Source organism: Colius striatus, chromosome 12, assembly GCF_028858725.1.
Source record: "Colius striatus isolate bColStr4 chromosome 12, bColStr4.1.hap1, whole genome shotgun sequence".
Classification (NCBI taxonomy): domain Eukaryota; kingdom Metazoa; phylum Chordata; class Aves; order Coliiformes; family Coliidae; genus Colius; species Colius striatus.
In genome coordinates this window covers 6,872,256-6,893,417 of record NC_084770.1, presented here as the reverse complement: position 1 = coordinate 6,893,417, position 21,162 = coordinate 6,872,256, and the positions used below count along the sequence as shown (strand labels likewise).

At 52.0% G+C, this 21,162-nt stretch overlaps 2 protein-coding genes across 5 annotated transcripts; one reads left to right on the top strand and one right to left on the bottom strand.

Moving 5' to 3' along the window:
* Window positions 1-5,623: 5,623 nt before the first annotated feature.
* Window positions 5,624-11,169, bottom strand: PDCD1 (programmed cell death 1). Of its 2 annotated transcripts, none has more exons than XM_010208825.2 (5): window positions 10,830-11,169; window positions 8,732-9,064; window positions 7,997-8,152; window positions 7,319-7,353; window positions 5,624-6,471 (listed from the first exon to the last, which is right to left on the bottom strand). In XM_010208825.2, exons 1-5 carry the CDS (start codon window positions 10,936-10,938, stop codon window positions 6,253-6,255), a joined length of 852 nt encoding a protein of 283 aa, XP_010207127.2. In that variant the 5' UTR covers window positions 10,939-11,169; the 3' UTR covers window positions 5,624-6,252. The 2 variants fall into 2 exon arrangements, with proteins under 2 accessions (XP_010207127.2, XP_061862136.1); XM_062006152.1 differs by having other exon boundaries at window positions 7,997-8,149.
* Window positions 11,170-15,607: 4,438 nt separating this feature from the next.
* Window positions 15,608-21,147, top strand: DYNLT2B (dynein light chain Tctex-type 2B). 3 transcript variants are annotated; one of them, XM_062006160.1, is made up of 5 exons: window positions 15,608-15,713; window positions 16,112-16,245; window positions 18,107-18,176; window positions 19,918-19,981; window positions 21,072-21,147. In XM_062006160.1, the coding sequence occupies exons 1-5, from the start codon at window positions 15,637-15,639 to the stop codon at window positions 21,084-21,086; spliced, it is 360 nt and encodes a 119-aa protein (XP_061862144.1). In that variant the 5' UTR covers window positions 15,608-15,636; the 3' UTR covers window positions 21,087-21,147. The 3 variants fall into 3 exon arrangements, with proteins under 3 accessions (XP_061862144.1, XP_061862143.1, XP_061862142.1); XM_062006159.1 differs by lacking the exon at window positions 21,072-21,147 and adding an exon at window positions 20,552-21,009; XM_062006158.1 differs by lacking the exon at window positions 21,072-21,147 and having other exon boundaries at window positions 19,918-20,359.
* Window positions 21,148-21,162: the final 15 nt, after the last annotated feature.

Here is a 21,162-nt window from a genome sequence, read left to right as displayed (position 1 = left end):
GCTCCCAGCCCTTGGTGAGCCACCCAGGCAAGAGGAGGAAGGTTTCCTGAAGTTCTTTCTCCTCCTCTCTGTCTCTCACTGTGCATCAGCCTTCCCATCCCACATCCCTCCACCCCAGGGACGAAGCGCCTGCAGTGCCCGTCAGGACCCTGCCCTGCACTTTGGCTCCCACCCTATCCCTGCTGGGACATCCATCCCTTTCCTTTGGGGTCACCCCATACCCAGGCACCTCCATCCTGCAAGCAGTCCCCAGGAGGGGTGGGAAGGGACATTCAACCCTGTCCCCAGGCAGTGGGGATGTGTGTCCATGGGCAAAGCAAGCCTTGCAAGAGAGATAGACTGCTATCTGAGCAACAGGGCATAAGTCTAAACACTTCTCTGTCTTTCACTGCTTGCTTCCTAACAGGGCTTTTTTTTCCCACTCTGAAGACTTCCCTCATCTTTTTGTGCACTAAATACATCCGGTTCTTTTTCAGCAGTCATTCTTTCAGGGCATTCTCGCTCTTTCTCCAGGTCATCAAGGTGAACTTGATTTCTAACACTCCTCCCAGAGGGTCCCTCCACCCTTCTTCAATAGCATATTGCCTTCTCTGAGCCCTGCTTCCCTGGAAAACCCCTGTCTCTGCCATCATGAGCCATTGATAACTGTTCATGGGATAGAGCTTCTCGGGTAGCCATCCACCCACAGGGGCAGAATTTCCCTCATTTGCTTATGAGAATGTCACGGAAGGCAGCACAAAGATAGCATCACTCCTGCTTTCCCTGCAGTGCTCAGCCCATTGCCCTAATGAAGAGAAAATGAGGTTGGTTTGGTACATGTGTTCCTGCCAAAGCCCTCTCCTCCACCCCAGTGCTGCCCTCTCACTGTTTACCACTTGGTGGTCTTACTAATTTGTTCCAGCAGCTTTCTGGGTACAGAGGCATGCTGACTCATCTAGAGCTTCCCAGATCCTCTTTTTTTTCCAATTCCTTGAATCAAATGGTGAACTAGGCACTTGCATCACCCTGGAACACAGCTTCACACCAGCTCTCTGTGCCTCTGTCCCACTCTGACCTTGCTGCTGTTGACATTGAATGGCTGGCATCCCATCATGGTGAAACCCACTGCCTCTAGAAACAAGTAAAGGCAGCTTGTTCCTTTCCAGGATGGACTGTCTTCATAGTTGAGCCTTTGGAGTAGAGAGGTTCACCTGTCCCAGGGTGGATTTGAGGCAAGGGTGATCAGGTCCTCTGGAAATGGGGATATGCCTAAGCTGGACTGTAGAGAGAGGACATTCTCCATCTCTCAGCATCCTTCTCCATCCCAAAAGTCCAGGGTGATGGAGCAGAGATTCGAGGGAAGATGTGGATGTGAAGATCTGGGCAAGGATCACCTCACATGGATTTGGGCTCCCTGTTCATCTGGTGGGCTAGTGAAGTTCCCTCCAGACAATGAGGGATCTTGATCCCCTCTGATGAGGCTCTGCCCCCACATAAGATTTGGCCCGCTGGCATCCTCCTCGTGCAGCACATCCCACCAAAAGGAGGAAGAGAAAGAAGAAGAAACCCTGGAGCAAACTCAAAGCAAAACTAGAGAAAACAAAATGAGGAAGTGGGAGGAAACACAATGTTCTGCAAGCCTCCAGCAGGCTTGGCCACAGGCAGGGCAAGGCTCTTCATAGGATGGGAAACTGTGGGAGGAGATACTGCAGGCCTGGACCCTTCAGGATCACAGAATCATAGAATGGTAGGGTTGAAAGAGACCTTTAGAGATCATCTAGTCCAACCCCCCTGCAGAAGCAGGTCCACCTAGATCAGGTCGCATAGGAACGTGTTCAGGTGAGTGCAGGGGATGAGCCTCACTCTGGGAAAACCACCTGCCTGATCATGGTGTCTCCCCTGCCAGGTAAGTACACACTAGGATGGGATAAGGTAAGAGTGCACCAGGGCTGTACAATCTGGCTGTAATTAGGGGTCCAGGCAACCCACCCAGCATCTCATCCCTCCTACCATCAACCATGGCACCCACCAGCTCACCCCAGCCTGGCACTCCCAGGACCAACAGCTGCTCTCTCAGCAATCCCAGAGACCACCCCATTAACCCAGGAGCCAAATAACCTCCACACCCCACTGCAGCACCTCCAGCCCAACCTCTCTTCCAAACTAAAACAGAGCTCTGAGACGTCTCAGTGACTGTGACAGTGCCAACTTGCCACATGACCTGACCACCACTTCCCCCATCTGTAGTGTCCCATTTTGCAGGAATAGTGCTATGCTGCTGCTCCATGGCATGGCTTTCCTTGAAGACACTACTGCAAGCTCCAGGAGAGGATTTCATCTGCCTGGTCAATTTTAGCAAGAACTGGTTTGTGGGCTCAGGTTTCTTTAAGAGATGCTTGCTCATGTGTTGTTCCCAATCACCTAATCAAGGCTGGGGTATATGAGCAGCCAGCCTGGCTCTCAAGCCTAGCTATAGAGGGTTTGACTTGCTCAGGTGTGGTTCAGGCATGCTGAAGTTACATATCCAGCCTCTTGCAGGTGCTGGGAGGAATCAGTCCCACCACTTTGAGGTCTCCCAGTAGGGGTCTAGCCATTCCCAATCAGCAAGACCCTCCAGCATAGGGCTGGAGGTGAGCTCTGCTCTCCGGAGGTCCCATCTAGCTTGCGGTCGCGGGTAGCTGCCAAAGCGTTTTGTCACTGAGCGCGGCGGCAGCGGCTCCTCGGGGCGGGGGGGGAGCGCCGGCTGCCCGCGGTCGGAAGCGGCCGCTCCGCCAGACCAGAGCGTGCAGCAAAAGCAGCAGCGTCAGCACCCGCAGCCACCCCCCGGCTGCACCCGCCTCCTGGCACAGACCTACCTGCAGCACAAGGATGGGCTGCCTGCGGGGCTGTGCGTGTGTTTGGCACACAGTAGCTGTGCTCATATGGGTATGTGCACGTTTGTGTGTGGTTGCATTTCAGTGTGTATGGCCCGGCTGGAGATGGGGTGATAGCTTGATGGGGAAGGGGGTGGGAGAGGGAATTGTAACATCCAGTTTGAGTGCTGTGCACTTGTGAGCACAAAGCAGGGGGGAAAGGGGTTGTCGGTAGCATCCTCCATCACTCATGTCATGGTGATGGTAGGAATGAGGTGGGCAGACCCAAACCTCCACTCTGTGTCCTCTGGCCTTTCAGGAGTTATTCCCAGTGATGGTACACCTTGAGAGCATAGAAGAGTCAGGTCCAGCTGCTGTTTGATTGTATAGGGCTTTGTTAGTCTCTCACTTGCACTGCTGTAAGCCTTAGTTTTCCCAAAATGGGATGCTGCTGATTAGGCTGGAGCCTTGCTCTTGAATTCTCTGAGGCTCAGTGATTAGCCTCAGTGGCTGCGATGCTGTAGGAAGCAAAGTGAAAAACCAGAGTCAGGTGATAAGGTCTGCCTAACCACTCTGCACAAACCTCTTCTCTGCAGTCTAAAACCAAAGACCACTGAAACCCCACCACCCACAGCCCTCCAGAGACACCAAAGCAGCTGTGGCAGAGACAATGTACCCCGAAACCATACCAGGCCTATCACAGCCCAGCCTCCTCTTGGTGCAGGCAGGGAAAGCTAAGGAACCTGAGGGTGTCAGCTCAGTCTCTCCAGAAAACCTGATGCAAGCATTGGCATCATAGGTGGCAATGAGTTTGCTTGGGTCCCTGTTTAATTTGGAGTGGAGAAAAGGGGCGTAAACCTGCCAGCTGGTATGGGTGCACTGGTGGGCAAAAGCAAGAGAGCTGCAGTATGGAGCGAGGGGCTGGGAAACGAGAGATGTAGGATGGGGGAGCTGGGAAAGACAGAGATGGGGACTTTTCAGGATGAAAGGTAAAACAGCTTCCTGCATATTCCACACTGTGACTCCAGGAAAATTGAACTGCTATCACCACACTGGAGAGAGAGTCAAAACCATGGGTAGCTGCTCTCCTGGCTTGAAAGAGCAGCTTAAGTCCCCAGCCCCAAGTGGCGTGCTGGGGGCTGACACCCATCTCAGGGCACTGCTTAGTTTAGGGATGCTTAGCTGGTGGCTTGAAGCCTGCATCCCACCCGGAGCTCATCCCAATCCTGCTCTGACCAACATACTGCTGTGCCCAGTGCAGGGGAGAGTAGCTCAGAACTGTGGTAGTGCTTAGCACAGTGTCTTCCAAACAGGGATGGGACATGGTGCCTGACAGCCTGCAGCACCCCCACCACTCACCTCACGCCCCACCAGACCCCAGCCTTGCTCCCTGCAAGGGGCAGGTTGGCAGCTGGGCTGCCAAGAGGCCAGAGGGGCACAGGCATCACTGTGGGCTGGCTGCTGTCCCATCCCAAATGGCACCAGGAGATGCTTTTGCTAAACCTTCAACCCCACTGGATAGCTTAGGAGCCTCTGGCTGGCTGCAGACCACCATCCACCGAGAGGGGAAGAGACCCAGCACTGATTGCTCCTGGAAGAGCCATGGCTGTGGCTGGAAGGTGCAGAAGGGCTGAAGGACCCAGCACCTCCGCTGCCTGAGAGGCAGGATGGAAAATATGAAGCAGGGCCCACCCTCTCGCCAGTGCCGTGTCTGACGGGAAAGCCAAAAGCAAAACTGCTGACTGAGTTCCCGCTTCTTGCCCACCGAGGCTGCCTCCTGCCCCTGCTGCATCCTGCCCCTGCTGCATCCTGCCCCTGCTGCCTCCTGCCCTAGCTTTCCAGAGGAGTCGAGCCTGGCCAGCCACAGCAGCTCTGTGATGCAGCTGCCTGAGCAGGGAGCGGCGCTGCTGCTTGCAGACCCCTGATGGGCTGAGCCATGCAGGGGCATGAGTGAGTGTTGAAATCACAGCGCTGGCTACGGTGGCTCCTGGAAGCCTTCAGCAGCTCCAGGATGTAAGAGAGGTCACCACATCCACTCTCCTGCCCTGAGGAAAGGTGAAAGCCATTTTAGATGGATGTTCATCCCATCTGCCCCTCTCTGGAAGTTTCTCAGAGACCTTCCAGCCCCTACATGAGACAAACTGCAGTGCCTGGCATGCAGTTCTAGTGCCCAGGGTAGCTTCCACAAAGCTTCACTGGTTTTACTGGGGGCAAGGGAAAAAGAAAGCTGCTGACAGTGCCACCATAGTGTGAGATGCAAATGACTGTTCTCTGTTTCTGCTGGGTTTCACGGCCTCACAGCAGGTCTCTGCTGCCAAAGCCACTCCTTACTGGGGTTTCTCCCCTCCTGAGAAGTAGTCACTTAGTTCCGTTCTGGCTTCTGGCAGGCAGCGTGGCCCTGGCATCACTTTCAAGAGGCAAAATGGAAGTCTGGAGCTGGAAAGCTACACCTAGCACCCTGCTGTGAGTTTTGCTCTGGCAGACAGCAGCCAGGTAGCCGTCATGGCAAGAATGTTCATCCTCCACAGGCCAGGTGAGCACCCTGAGGCAAGGGAGGGCTTGGTTTGCAGCTGGTGACCAGCTCTGACAGGGGCAAAAGGAAAGAGACAGCTTCTCTAAATTATTAAGAGCAGCTCAGTGGTAGAACAACTTGTGTATCTCACGGAGAGGCCCAGGAACCACAACAGACACCGCTGCCTCCGGGCTCTCGCCTGCGCACTGCCAGGAGCCGTTATTTGCCTGCCCACGCGCTTGCTATCACCAGTCAACAAACAGCCCGGACATGAAACCTTTTATTCACCCCGCCTGGGACAGATCTGTCTCTCACCTGTGGAGGGAGACACATGGGAGCAGATCTCCCCTCTTGCAGAGGAGGAAAGAGCCAGGAGACAGGAGGAAAACCAGCCGCCTGCACCCTAGAGGTTTCTTTAAATAGTAGCACACAAGGCAGTCTCTGAGAAGTGCCCTGAAAAGTCTTCAGGCCCTGGCTCTCACCAGCAGCATCTCCCAGGATCCACTCCAGCTCTGGCCTCTAGTATGTCCTCCCACAGTTGTGCTTTGCTAGTTGGGCCAGACCTGGGCAAGGGAAGCAGCTTGTCCACTCTAGAGAGCCCCAGGTGGAGGTAGAAAATTGAGGCACAGTGTAAATGGCCTTTGGGACAGACCTGTTGGCATCACTGCTCTGCCCCAGCCCATCCTCCCTGCCCTGAGTGAAGAGGTGGCACACGGATGCCAGCGAGGATCCTCCTCATCCCATAGTACTCATCCCCATGGCCATGACCCCACTGTAGCCAGGACTGTCTGATATCAACTCCAGCTGTGGCACCTCTGTCACGCTGGTTTTTCCCAACTGTAGTGGGAGCAAGGAGCCAGAGAAGCCTGTCCCAGCCCCCACGGCCCCAGTGAAGAGGGACCCCGGCCCTCAGCAGGGCTGCAACTGCAGCTGCCGTGTCCTCTCATCCTGGTGCTTCTTCCCCCGCTCTGGTGTGACGGGTTTCTCCTCTGGGAAGATGATGGTGGCATATTCAGTCTGCTCAACCGGCCAGGTCTCAGGAGGCACCTGGGTGTGTTGGTCTCTCTGAAACTCCAGCACACCATAGTCCACAGTGGACACGAACACCATGTGGGGCTTCTCTTCCTTCTGCAAGAAAACCCCATAGGGGCAACTCATCATCCAGAGGTACCTGCCACCTCCAGAACAAGCCGCCTTTGTACAGCAAGTGCTGAAACCAGCACTGAATCATCCCAGGAGGACAAGAGCAATACAAAGCAGAAAGACACACAGATCTGGGATTGCATTTGCTCAGAGAAACCGGAGTGTGAGCCTTGGAGTCACTCCCAAAGCCACGTGGGTCTCTGCCTGTGCAAGCAGGCTGGGCACCCTGCCTGCCCAGCCATGGAAGTCAGGGTTGTGCTAGAAGCCATTTTCCCACTTCTCGATTGAGCTCCAAGCCAGCACAGAATACATGAGGAGAGCCCAGGGCTGAGTTTGCTCACCCTGGAGAGGGAAGAGCAAAGGGAGACCTATGAGCTGCCTTCAGGTACCTAACGGAATTAGAGAGAAGATGGAGCCAGACTCCATCTACCAGATGCCAGACTCCTGGCAGTGTCCAACAAAAGGAAGAGTGGAAAGAGATGCTAGCTGCAGCAAAAGACATTTTTGCTTAATATACTGGGGGTTGGACATTTCCTCCCGCTTTCTACAGCAACACAATTCACCATCAAAGATAACCCCACTCTGAGCAACGGTTGGACTAGAGAGGTCCCATCTTATCTCAGGCAGCTTTGTTGATGTTGCGATGGGGCTGTGCTACAGGTGCAGGAAAGCTCTTGTAGCTGTGCAGAAAAGATCAAGCAGCATCAGAGAAGACAAGAGAAGCGAGAAGCCTGTGAAGGGCTGATAAAGGAAGGCCCTGCACCCTCCACACCCCAGCGATACCACGATGCTACCCTGCAGCATGGCAGGGTGGCAGAGACCAACAACTCACCGCTGATGTGCTTTCACTTGGTGGTTTCTGCACATCTGCAAAATAACACATTTGGTTAGAAGATGTTTGTGTGCTAAGATAGCATGAGCAGCTGGGGCTGGGGCTGACCCAGCCTCTATGTCCTAGTAGAGCACTGGACACTGAAATCATTGCACTAACCATCTTCCTTCAATCAGGGTCTAACACCCTGAGCATTACAAAGACAAATGAGACATCAACCCATGGACTATGGTTTAATTTGGATTAGTGGGGTACAATTCCTCAGGGGTCTCCTCTGAGACATACGCTCAGGTGCCCATGGCATGGCTGAGGCAATAGCCGGTGCTGCACCAAGGAGATGTGCCCTGAGCTGCCCTGAAGGTTCCTGGGCAAGATGCACAGGAGAGATTCACATGCAGCACTAAAGCAGCCCTCTAACAAGTAGTGTGGAGGCACAGTATGTGGTACAGAGGCTCTACAAAAGGTGAGCTGGGCCCAAAATACCCTCCTGCCCTAGGCATGGAGATACTTGTCCCATGGGGACACACCACAGCTGAGTTTAGCAGCCGAGTTGAACCAGCCCAGGTACTCCAGGGAGTTGCAGGCATCTGACTGCCCCCAGGTCCCAGTTGGGTTTGCTGGATAAGCATCACTCATCATCAGGTCCCTGAGCAGACCCCAGCCCCTCAGCAGCCATACCTCCTCTCCTGTACGTGACAGTGAGATAGCCAAAGATCAGCAGCACAACCACCCCGGCCAGAAGCAGGATGCCCAGGGCCACGGCTTTGATGTGGTCAGAGTGGCTGCCTTCCTCCATCTCAGGCTCATCGGTGGCATTTGTCTTCTCAGGGGCTGCTGCGCAATAGCCATCCAAAAAAAAACCAGGGAACAAAACAGCAAGTCAAGAGTATGAAATGGCCTATATAGTCTTTGTAAAAGGCAACAGAGGAATATGAAGGCTACCTCCAGAAAGGGCTCAATCCCACATAGGCTGCCACAGCCCCATCATCCCTCAAGGGGCCCTGAATTTGGGCTGACATCGGGGATGTTTTGGCCATGTCCCACTCCTTCCCAGGTGATGAGGATGATCCCACACCACTGAGATCCCAGGTGCAGGGGGCTGGGGCACTGCTGTGCACCCACAGTCAGCCCTGCAGCATGACCCTACAGCATCCCTGGGAACACAGCCCCAGCAGGGTGGAAGCCTCCTGCCTCAGGACCAGACCCAGACACAGCAGGTCTGGAAGAGGACAACCTGTGGCCCTGGACAGTGGAGAGGGAAAAAGGCAGAGCTGTGCTCTCCTGATCCACATCATGTCCTCCCCACTGGGGTACTGTCTGCCTTATGCCCAAGGCCTACAGCAATTTTGGGAGCTGTCACACCATGGTATGATACCAAGGACCTGTCCCCAGCAGCTCAGCCCCCAGGCTGACCTGTGACCACCAGGTGGGACCGGTTGCTCTCTATCAGTTTATTAGGTTGAGAGAAGGAGATCAGTCCACAGTAGTAGGAGCCTGAGTCGTTCTGGTGGAGGTCCAGGAACTCCATCTTGAAGGCAGGAGCATTGTTGATGAGCCGGTACTTCTTTGTCTCTGTCTGGGGCTTGCTCTGGCTGATATCAGCGATTTTTTGGGCTTGGCTGTGGTTGGTCTCCTTGTACAAATTGAGGCTATACTCTGAGCTACAATCATTCTCGTTGGAGATATTGCAGAAGAAGGTGGCTGAGTTGCCTGTGTGACGAGTTAACACTGCTGGGGAGAAGGTCACTGTTTGGGAGAAAGGAAACAAGGACAGATGTTGCCGCCACCAGGCCGCCCGCACGGATCACTCAGCCCCTCCGCTGAGGGGACAAGGATCACCACACACTCAGTATGGATGATACTTTATTCCAACCCTTTTTTTACACCATGTGCTTATATCTGCTACCACCAGCACCTCCTTTCACTCCACCCCATGCCCACCTCTTCTGTACCTTCCACCTCTCACATTACAACCCAAGATCTTCCGGACGCCTACCACAGACAGACATGGTTATAGTGGGCACAGGTCTCAGAAACATCAGGAACCAGGGATGCAGGGCCAGTCTGCAGGAACACCCTGGATCATAGAGAGGTACATCAGCCCATGTCTCTCCCCTCCTGAGTGTGTGCCTGCCAGCTGAAGAGAGATCCTCAGGGTAGTGACTATATCATGCAGTAGTTTCAGTAGAATGAATTTTACTTTGACTAAAATTAACCCAGGACACCTGTACTAGGGAAAAAGACTTTGGGGGTTGTATTATTTTTAAATCTATGATGTATTTTAATGTCTGAGTCATCCTTCCTCCAGCTGATGTTGCTTCTGAAAGCGAGCAGAGGGATGGAGTCGTGGGCTGGGACAGCACCCCACGATTCTCACAAGGTCATGGCTCAGCCAACCCCATCCAGCACAGCAAGGCAGCTGCTGCAATAACTTTTGTTTGGAGCAATAAAAAGCACAAAGGGTAGCTGACCAAGCAATTCAAAGCACCAATGCTTTGAAAAGTCCTTGTCATTAAGAAATGTATCTTTCTTTCTCAGAAATCACCACTGATAGCAGCCCTGGGGCTTGCAGGCAGATTTAGAAAGGACTGTGTCCTCAACATCACCAAGTGGAAAGAAAACCCAAAGAATTCCTTTAATAGATACAGGACTAGAAAACTGGACTGAGAAATGAGGGATGAGACGTAACAAAAAGAGGGAAGGAGCAAGGGAAATGCCTCAGCTCCCATGGACAGTGCTAGCTGTGGCAGTGCCCACACCAAGAGATATCATTTTTGCAGTGTACTGGGTTTCTCGTGTTAATCAGAAAATATTTGGCAGGCTTAGGGCTTTGCTTCCTACCCAATGTCACTGCCAGCAATGAATGGAGCACTCGGAGGACTTCTGAAAGCAGAGTTTGGGTTTACATGTTTCCCTGCCTCTTCCCAGCACCACAGGTAACATCTGCTCCAGGAGATGACTAGCCCTGTGCCCACCGTCAGGCAGAAACCACCTAAAGCCAGCAAAGAAAGAGCTGATCTGAGAGGAAGTGAGGACACGGCTTCATCAGGGCTCTTACTCTACTCGGACTCACTCTTTCTTCTCTACCTCTCTTCTCCCACAAAGTTCAGCAAAACCTCACACAGGGCCTTGTCTCCCTCAGAGTCAAGCCCAAACCAGGAGGCGTAGCCTGAAGACATTAGAGCCAGAGCTGAAAACCCCAGACTCACCATAGCACTGCAAACCCAGGAGCTCCACACCAAACCCCAACAGTGGCCAGGGTACCCACAACACGGCTCTGGTGCCAGCACCGCAGGCTGGGGACGTGTCCCCTTCATCCTTTAACCCCATTTCTGCCCCAAGCATCTCCCTCTCCCCCACTTCAGCTGTGTGTACCCAAAAGCTTTGGGTTTTTGGCCTCCTTGGTGCCAGAGCTATTTTTAAACTACAAAGCTCACAGCCCTTAGACATTTTCCACTGGCTGTGAATGACACACACCGTGCCAGCAAGCATGCCCTGCTTCAGTACCTACCCTGGCAGCAGCCAACCAGCACAGGGCCACAGCAGTGCCAGATGGCACAGAGGCTCATCAGTGCTACATCCATGCTGCCCCACGTTGTCTTCAAGGTGCCCGGAGCCATGGTGAGCTGGCGGGTCCCCTGGCTGAGCCGAGCCGTGTTGTGCTGTGCCGTGCCGTTCTGTGCCGTGCTGAGCTGTGCCAAGGCCTGCCGTGCCGTGTTGAGCCGTGCCGTGCCACCCCCAGTTCTCTCTGCACGTCCTTCCCTGACGCAGGGGCTTGTTCTCCAGCGTGCTCATCAGAGCCTGGGGTGGAAATGAAACGTGCCCATCTCTGCCTCAGAGGGAAACCCGGGCTGCCTTCCACCCCCAGCTTCCTCTTCGCTGAGGCAGGGATCAGCTGAGCCTAGCCTGGCCCCTTCCCCTCCCCGCGCCCTCCCAGCGTGTTCCCACGCAGGCACCAAACTGCTGAGCAGCAGAGACGGGTATCTGTGAGACCACAACCTTTATGGGGAAAGCTCCCAGGGATAGAGCAGGTAAGGATCACAGGGGACATGTCCTCAGCTCCGAGCCTGGCCTGTAAGTAAAAGGGCTGTCTTGGGTTCTCGTGCACCCGTTGGTACTCCCACTGAGTGTCCGTGACAGTGGAGTGTTCAGGGACATGTGGCACTGTGCAGCTAGGCAGGGTCTGAGCAGTCATGGGACAGGCTGCTCCCACCAGAAAGGGATGGGAAAGGAGGGAGAAAGCAAAGGAGAGGAGAAGGAGAGGGAGAAGGAGGAGAGGGAGATGGCAACAGAGAAGGAAGAGGTGGAGAAACAAGAGAAGGAGAAAGAAGGAAAAGGAGAAAGAAAAGGAAGAGATGGAGAAGGTGTGTTTCTCCAGACAGATTTGCAGAGAGCTGAGGTGAGCCTGGGGCCAGGGTGCTGTTATTGGGGTGACCTTTTACAGCAGACTGCTTTAATTTCTACCCTGAGAATGTTCCCCACTCGCCTCGCTGACTAACTCTCGCATCGGAAACAGGCAGCGGTGAAAGCACGCTGCGGCTGGCTCCCCTGCTCCTCTCCAACACAGACCTGGGGCCCTGCAGTTTTGGAAGTCATCAGGAGGAAAATTAATAAACGGGGTGAAGGATGTGATTCTCGTGATGATCTCATTATTTCCAGGCTTTCAGAAATGAGCTGCAGGGCTGGGGCTTGCTCACCTCTCGCTTTTAAATGCAGCCCCAGCAGGCAAGTGGGCTGGGGGATTTACCCCTAATTCAAGATGGACAAGGAAGGGTTTCTGAGCTGGGGCAGGCAGGGATCCCCCTGGGTTGGTGGCTCTATCCAGCCTGTCTGTGGTCCATTTTCCAGTCTGAGCATTGCAGCATTACTCCTTTCTCGCGAGCTTCTGGCCCTGCTCTGGCCACACAGCAAGTCTGGGGGCTGTCCCCACCTTGTCATGGCCTCTGGCCATGTTACCTGGCCAGAGGCCACTGCACTGCCTGGAAGGGTGGCAAGGGGAGCACTCACCACTATGTTGCAAGGGTGCAGGTGGGCTTCGAGGTGGACATCACCTCCTCCCTCACAATTTCCTACATTCCCATTTTAAAAAGCCCCAACTAAACTAAACTAAGCTGAACTCCAGAAAATATGGAAGCTCACAGCAGGGAGTCTTTTCCACCTTGAGGCTCTGTGTCCCCAAATGTGTGTTCACCAGGCATCCAGGCCAGGTGTGGGGAGGCTTGTTTGGTACTTGCAACTTTTGGTTTCTAGAGGCAGAAGATGAGATGGGTCCCACCGCTGAGATCATGAGTCATCAGTTCAAGGATCAGCAGGAAAAACTGTCTCACTCTCCCCACCTCATGCAGTAGCAGAGGGCTCTGACTAAAACTGTTGCACAAATTGCTCAGACTTTCCAATGCACACTCGAAATGGGGCGTAAGTCAGTACCCGGGGTGGGGAGGCTTCTCATCCATGAGAAACCAACAGCAGCTAGATGCATACACACCATATGGCAATGTTTTCAGATGCTTAGATCCCTTCAGAAACCTGTGCCTCCCACACTTCCCCTTTGCTCCTCGGCAGGCTGGGGACCACCACTGCCACCAGAGCCTTTCCAGGCTGCTTGGGGTGCAGGATGAAGCCAGGAAGCGCTGAGAAGCTCACAGAGCTGCAGAGAGAGCAGCAGAAACCACAGGGGAAGGCAACCCTGGAGCTCTCCAGCAGCACTCTGATGGGAAGTTTGCTCTGACACAAGAGAGAGAACAGGGTATTTTTTCCTCTTTTTGCTGGGAAAAAAAAAAAAAAGTGAAAATAATGAAAGAAACAATCAGTAATGAAAGAAACAATCAGTCTCACTGCTAGGAGGCTGCTGCAGGGGAAAGCAAGGCAAGCAGCCATGCCATGGCCCAGCCCAGCACGTGCCCCGGGTGCCTGCACTGTAGAGGAGCCTAGCCCCAGCCCCACAGCAGTCCCCAGGCTTTGGGCAAGCTTTGCACTCTGCTTCACCCTGCCAGACCAACACAGCTCCCACTGGCTCTCACACCAGCTTCTTCAGTACTAAGGGAGTCACAGCCTGGCTTCAGGCATGCTCTGGCACCCTGCTCATGCTGGTAAATCTCTTCAAGCCCAGTGAGGTGGATGGTACATCCTGGTGTTAGCTGAGGGGGCCTGAAAAAGGTCCCCTGATGCTTAAAACAAAAAATCCCTTTTTCTGAGCTGGAATATGGCAAATCACATCAGGCAGCCTTCTTCTATTTGGCCACTGAAAAAGCAAAAGTAAGGGCTAAAGAGGAAGGAGAAAAAGGAGTAAGTGTGAAAACGGTTTGGTCTGCAAAACTAGGAGACAGGAACTTTAGCAAGCACAAGTCACACCACTTCATTGAAGGACAAATGTCCCTTATTTCCCCAACAAGAAGCTGGCCTAAGGGAGTCTCACCAACTCAGGTGGGACTCAGACAAGGGCCCGGCCTTCTGCAGCCATCACTGTCAGGGCACACAGCTATCACACTGAGCACTATCTCAAAGGATTGAGAGTCAGTCCTAAAATGGCTTAAAAGCATCCCAGGTACTTAAGGAGCACTAAAAGTAAGATGAAGGCAGCAATGACCAAACAACTGAGATGGAGCCAAATGAAGCCTAGAGATTCATGTCCTCAAAAGTCAGGGAAAGCAAAGCTTTTTTTTGAGATGAGAAGCACAAATTACCACAAAAAGATGCTGAGGAAGAGAAAACCACAGGTTCCCAAAGATCCTTCCTCTGTTGGTTTAACTGAATTCACATCTCCGGGTCTGACCCAGGTGGGAGGTGACGTGGCTGGGGCGAGTAAATGGTTACTAGTGTTTGCAAATAAACAGGGAGAGCAATGAGGTTTTTCAGATACTTCTCAGAAATTAGCAAACAATTTGCATGAGCGGAAATCTGCAGAGCCTGGGCAGGGAAATGGTAACTGTGATGTGAGGTGCCCCACGAGCATGGCATGAGGCCACTGCCACCTCCAGCATGGCAGCAGGGTGCTGTTCCTGCTGGTGGCCAGAGCTGATGCCCAGCCCAGCAGCATGAAGGGATCCGATGGACCATGTCTCCCAAGCAGGGCTGCTAAAGCTTGTGGCAATTGGGACGTGCTGCTGCTGCTGCTCAGCGTCTCTACAACCTGCCTGCGCTCAGAGCACTTTGGGGCAGGGATAAGTCCAGTTGCATCTCAAGCAAAAGCAGAGCAGAGGCACCTTCTGCCTCCTGGTGCAACTTCACAGCCTCCTGGAACCCAAGTGATACCTCCAGGCAACACCCTGCCCGCAGAACCCCAGTCCCGGGAACCCCCTAGCCCTGCCGCACATGATGGCCCCTGCAGCCCCCCATCCCCAGCTCCACGCTGGCACCAGCTTGTGCTTTCACGCTGTTTCCATTTGAGGCATCCGGGGACCTTTGTCAGCGGAGTCACCCGCTGCACGTAAGAAGCGCGATCGATCATGGAGATTGCTGCATCGAGATAAACAGCCGAGGAAGCAGGATGTCAGCTCCTCAGAGGGGGCTGTGGCATGCAACCATCATTCACCAGCCTTCGTGGGGACAGAAGGCAGCTGTGGACAGGGAAAAGAGCAGAAGAGTGTGGCAGATATCAGGTGTGACAATTTGAGGCATTTTTAGCAGACTTAAGAAGTTCCTGGAGGAAAGGAGCAAGGCTGGGATCTCCATGCTGATGATTAGGATGCAGGAGGGTGCAATGACACACAGGCTGGAACTGACAGCATAAGCTTTCTAATGGCTACAATGTTGGGCTGTACTCGCCACTTGCACCCACTGCCCCTGGCCAGAGCTGGCACCAGTGCCTGTGTCACCAACATAACCCTCCTCCTTCCAGCCATGGCTGTGGGCTTGCAAAGGCGCCTCTGGGCACAGAGACCCCTCTATCCTCCAGCACCTCGAGCCCTGAGTGAGGCAGCGGGCACAGCCTCGGGCCACTGTTACCCCCAGGTCCAGGTGGGAGGAGGGCGCCGGGACAGCGCCCAGAGCTGTGAGCCCCCAGGCCTCCTGCCATCTCCCACCACATCCGCCTCCCCGCAGCAGCTTCCCCAAACCCCGTGGTCCCAACCGCAGTTATTACCGCAGCTAGTCGCCGTTTACTGACAGTTTCTTGTATAAATTTATTGTATTGTTTAAAAAAACCATCAAAATAAGAAGCGTACCGACGAATACGACGAGCCCCCGCCCGCCCCCGCCCCGCAGGCCCCCGCCCGCCCCCGCCCCCCCCGCGGCCGCGCACCGTGACGCGCGGGGGGCGGGAGGCGGAAGTGGCGTCGGTTGCCGAGGCAACCAACGCGGCCCGCGGCGGCCCGGCGCCGATGGCGGCCACGGGCGAGCTGGGCCCGGGCCGTGCGCCCGGCAACACGTACCGCCTGCGGCCCGGCCTCCAGCAGCGGTGAGAGGCGAGGAGAGGGGGACCCTGAGGGCTTTGGGTCTGAGGCGGGGAGCGTGGGAGCTGCGGTGGGGCTGTCGGGAGAGGTGTTCTGGGCACGGGGTCTGGCAGGGAGCTGGTGGGGCTGCGGCAGCTTTGACACCAAAGGGATATGTTTCGCCCACACATCCCTTTGCTGTCAAAGAACAGTGAGGTTGCTTCGCAGCCGTGCCTATGGGTGCTTGACATTTGGCAGGGCTGGTTAAATATCTCCATCTTAGCCGTGTTTTTTTCCCTCCCGTGTCTTTCCATTTGTCATTTTGGTTTAGCATGCGAAAGCTGGGGTTATGTATGTTTGTACACATTGTGTTGAACTTTCTACACCTTCTGTTGCTGGTTTGTTGGGGCTTTTTCTCTGATAGATTTAAGTCATCCACAGTAAAAGAATGCATCCATACAATACTGATGGAGAAGCTGGCCAATGTAGAGTACGTCCCAGAAGAGATGCCTCAGCTTACAAAATCTTTATCAGAGATGATAAAAGACAGACTGAAAGGTAAGGAGGTTTGTTGGGGAAGTCGTTTCATTCCTTAGTGTGTCCTCTCCCTTTGTCAAAACCCTCTTTTTTTTTTCTTCTTTTATTCTTGAAACCTTTTCCTTCCCCGTTGACTGACTTGAGTCTACTGTTAAAAAACCATCTGGCCTATATACAACCATTCCTTGCCTGCGGAGCTAGAAACCTAATTCAAGCAGACAAGATTTGTTTACATGTACACTGGCTGCTGTTGGATGTCAGCCATGGAGGGGCTGGAGGGGAAAAGAAGATGCATTAGAGAGAAGGAAGTGATGCTTCATTGCTTCTTGCTGCAATAAACAGAACCATTTTTGCTTTTTTCTGCTGAAAGTTAGATCAGAGTTGAATCAGGGTGGAATAGCAGACAGAGATGAAGGAGGCACAGTGGAGGCAGTGGAGGGAGGAAGAGTCAGGAGCACAGTCAGCCAAGGAAGGGTGTGCCTACAGCTTTCCAGCACTGGAAAAAGGTCGTGGTGGTGCTGTGCAGGATGCCCTCCAACATTTTTGAGTTCAAGAACTAAACTTCAGGCTCCTGTGTTCAGTGCTGGAACAAGTAAGGAGATGTGAGTTGGTACCATCACTTTGTTTTTCCACCTCGCTCCTGGGGACTGGCAGCTGCTCCATCTGCTGGGCTAGGCTGGGCTGGCCTGACGTGGTGGCACAGACACTGCCACCCTCAGGCAGGAACCAAGTTACGCTTCTCCTAGAGTTTGGCATCTGCTTTCAAGACGCAACAGCTGTAGTCCCAGCAGGAGTTGGTGCCGAGCTAATATGCACAGGGCTTGGCTCCAGTAACCTGTAAACATACAGTAGCCTGAAGCATGACTGGCCCCTGTGGCTCTTGGATCAGTTGGCATCTCTGATGAGCACTGACATGGGGCATGTTACCAGGCCCAGCACGCTGTGTTCCATTCTCCAGTGGAAACAGCACGCCGGAGTCTTCACGGGACGCTGCATGGTGGGAGGCAGGCATTAGGATCTGTATTTTATTTTAAACATGCTTGTTCTGGTTTGGTTTCTGGAACACTGCCATGGCCTGATTGGATCTAGCCTATGCCCCACAGGTATTGTTTACAGTTGTAAAACAATTGCCTGTCTTTGCAGAGATAACATAGACCCCCCTTATGCTTTGCTGTGGCCTTTTGTCCCAGCTCAGAAATAAAGAAAGCACCAGTGTGGCAGAAGAATCTCTACAATGCCTTTGCATCACACCACTTTTAAAATAAGCCTTTTATTTTTTTTTTTTAAATTGGATTTTCACAGAATCACAGAGTGGTGGGGGTTGGAAGGGACCTCTACAGATCATCCAGTCCAACCCCCTGCTAAAGCAGGTCCATCAAGATCAGGTCACACAGGAACACAACCAAGCGGGTTTTGGAAACCTCTAGAGAAGGAGCCTTCACACCCTCCCTGGGCAGCCTTTGCCAGGGCTCCCTCATCCTTACAGTAATATAACTTTTCCTTATGTTTAAATGGAATGTTTATGTTCCAGCTTTTGTCCACCAGCAGCCTTATTTACATTCTTTCCAAGTGTTTGGTTCTTTAAAGTTGTGAAAGTAGAGTGCTGACATACAGTGTGGCTGTGCAGGGTTGTCTTCTGCCTTAGATTCATCTTTTGACATGTGCCAAGTACCCTGTTCGCCCTTTAACCCCAAGAAGACCGTGGTACTGTGTACTTCGTAAGAGGAAGCCACAAAGCAGTCTGTCCACTCTGCCAATTACATGGTCTTGCACAGGACACCAAGTTTGAAGCCGGAAACCTTTAGCTTTCTGTATCCTGTTTTGGGCTCATATTTTAGACAGTTTGTTGTTCTCACTATTACTTTTTTTCCTCTTTCCCCAGAGGAAGGATTTGACAGGTACAAAATGGTGGTGCAGGTTGTGATTGGAGAGCAGAGAGGAGAAGGAGTGAAGTAAGTTTTGTGTCTTCTAATGGTATTTCTCTTATTTCTTGTTGGGTTTAGGTGTCTTGTCAGGGTTTTTTTTTCCTTTGGGAGCTGTGTTCAACTTTCCTAGGTACAAAGAAGATCTCTCTGCAGATGATAAAGTGTAAAGCACTTTTTGTCCTTAAGTAACAAGTGAGGGCTTTGGCCATGACTGATTGATATACCTGGTGATAATTGGCTGTGTGCTGGTTCTTAACAAGCTGAAATGCTGAAAAGCATTTGTGAGGAGTGATGCAGAAAGGCATTTCACCTCTTATTCATGATGGACCCAAGCACACACCCAATCCATTCTCAAGGCCCTGCTGGAGCACAAGCCAGGTAACTCTAAAGCCAAATTTCCCTAAATACTTCGTTTGCATTTCTTGCCCCCAGGTAGGCATTTTTTCAGTTTAAATTTCTATTATCCCCATGCATGGGAATCAAGCTTAGACTGCCTGTGCTGAGCACTTGCAATCTAGCACCAGGTGCCAGCAGCCAGACAAAAGAATTCCTCTGGACTGCAGCTTTCCATTACTGACTGGTGAGTAGAGAGAAAACAAAAGAGAACAGCCCAAGAGTTTTGTGTCCTTCATCTACTGGGCTTACTTTTATTACTGTGTCTGGTGCTTCAGCAGAAGGTCAGTGCAGCAGAGCTGTAATCACATCTGCTGCCTCAGTGTTCTGGAGGTCAGGCAGGACTTTCTGAACCTGCAGCTCAGGCTTTGTCAGGGACGTGTGTCAGCAGGCAGACTACTCCAGAAGCACTGGACCAGGGTGAATGGTTCAATGAGGTGTTCTGATTTTAAACATGGAGCCCAGCAACACAGACTGACAGGGCAATTGGGGAAATTCTCTGGTTTGCAATAGGCAGGAGGCGAGAAAGCATGATCACTGCCATCCTTAATGAAAAACACTGGGTAACCAGGATGTTCCAGAGGCAGAGTAGAATATTAGACTGAAGAAAAAAAACAAAGCATAATGACCCTGAGGACTAAGGTAATGGGAAAAAAGGATGAAATTCAACAGTCTTAGGACAATGTCATATGTGTACAGACAAGGAACAACACACTAGGCTACAAAGAGGGATCCTGTCAGCTGAGACTGACTCGGGCAGGCAGGGAGCTGGGCATTTGCAGTAGAGAAAGGGGAATGTCAATGACATTAAAGAAGGGAGTAGTGAGGTCTCATTTGTAATATCCTGTTACAGTCTGGTTGCTTGTCTTCAGGGTAAGGCTTGGACTGAAGCAGGTGTAGAAAAAGGCCATCAGCATGATCAGGGAACAGAGAGTATAGATATGAAAGGACTTAATGGGCTTAGCTCGTGGCCTAGTAACATGCTGTCAGGCAAGGAATATGATAGCTCCCTATAAATACATTGGGAGAACATACCATGAGGGTGCAGGAGGTCGAGGATAAGAACAAATAAACTAATCTAGCCACCAATATACATAGGCCAGAAGTCAAATGTTCCTAAGCACCATAGAAAGGAGGCTTCAAGCCCTTCTGCACAGTGGAGGTAGCAGGGTTGGTAGCTGAATTTGATTAACATACAGAGGAGGTTACAGCACATAGTGGAATTCAGCAGTGGGGACGTAAGCCCAGCACTCAGAATGATCTGGTTTCTTTACCTTACAAAGCTTGGTTTGCTTTTTGAGGAAAGTATCTGATCACTCAGGTCCTTACAGGTGATCTCTGTGGGTAATGGCTCTGCTCTGTCTCCTTTGTCTAGTATGGCAGCGAGATGTTTCTGGGATGCTGACACTGACAGCTATGCTCACGATGTGTTCATGAATGTAAGTATTGCCCAGCGTGCCCTGGGAAAGAGTAAACCCACTTGCTTCTGTATGAGAGTCTTAAACATGGAGCAATAAAAAACCCAATCACTGGTATGAAGGAACCAAGACTGTCTTGAAACAGTACAATTCATGTCCTCATTCACAAAACATACATAGATGTAATACCCAACATATCAAAACTTATTTCCCGAGTAGGTCCTGAAGTAGTGCGCAAAAGTCATCAGTCACACCACTTTACAGGTGAAGAGAGGAAACACAAGAGGTAAAGTCTTCTCTTAGGTGCTTTGCTGAACTGCTGCCATGGAGTAGGGCCAGAATCCAGGGGTGAGCAAAAGCCAAGGTTTTATTTCACAATTGTTTTACCTGGGGCATTTTCTGGCATTCAGACCCACTGACCTGCGTTATGCCACAAGTGAGGTGAAGAAGACACTAACTAAAAGACAGAAAACTGCAATATTTTACAAGATAAGGTTATGCTCTGGTCAGAAGGCCCCTTAGGCTCACCTTTTCAGTGAGGCTAGCAAAGAGCTTGCCTTTACTAACAGAGCCTCTCCCTGTTTTCCCCAGGACAGCCTGTTTTGTGTGGTGGCTGCGTTCGGATGCTTCTACTATTGAAGACAGTAAATGCTGCCCAGAAGGACAGGTGCAGGGGAGCACCTTTTAGAGTATTTTTCTGTTAGGGTGCACAAAAGTGTCATGTTCTTCCTTTAGCACCTAACAAAGTAACAGCTCTACCAAGCATGTCCTGCACCTGTTCCACACACTACAACATTCCCTCTTCCTTGTGGGTACTGGTAGAGCTTTAAGCACAATATCATCACATCCTTTATTTAAATCACCCTGTGTTTTATACAGTGAGTTGGTTTTGGCCCAAAGAAATGTATTGCCAATAGCTGTTGTTTCTGAGGCAAACTCAGCTTTTGTCTTGAAAGACTTTTTTGTCTTGAAAGCTTTTCTTGATGTTTGTTTTCTGAGATGAATGAAATATTTATTAGAAATTTAACACAATAAATCACTGTATTTAATATTTCCTGTCCTGTGGGATGACCCTTGCCTTTCCCACCATTTGTGTTTCTCCACTCCACAGGATGCAGTAGCCTGAATGGCCTGTCTGTGCCTCTCAGATGAGCATTTTCTGGGGATTTTTAACCCACAAAGCTGACCTCATATTCTGGTTA

Excerpts from the sequence above, each read along its gene's own strand:
- PDCD1 (XM_010208825.2), bottom strand. The coding sequence starts at position 10,938 with ATGGCTCCGGGCACCTTGAAGACAACGTGGGGCAGCATGGATGTAGCA. Across the intron at positions 8,153-8,731 it reads GTCCCACCTGGTGGTCACAG|CAGCCCCTGAGAAGACAAAT; the intron begins GTCAGCCTGGGG and ends GCTATTGCGCAG. Across the intron at positions 7,354-7,996 it reads TGTCACGTACAGGAGAGGAG|ATGTGCAGAAACCACCAAGT; the intron begins GTATGGCTGCTG and ends GTTATTTTGCAG.
- DYNLT2B (XM_062006158.1), top strand. The coding sequence starts at position 15,637 with ATGGCGGCCACGGGCGAGCTGGGCCCGGGCCGTGCGCCCGGCAACACG. Across the intron at positions 15,714-16,111 it reads CGGCCCGGCCTCCAGCAGCG|ATTTAAGTCATCCACAGTAA; the intron begins GTGAGAGGCGAG and ends TTTCTCTGATAG. Across the intron at positions 18,177-19,917 it reads CAGAGAGGAGAAGGAGTGAA|TATGGCAGCGAGATGTTTCT; the intron begins GTAAGTTTTGTG and ends TCCTTTGTCTAG.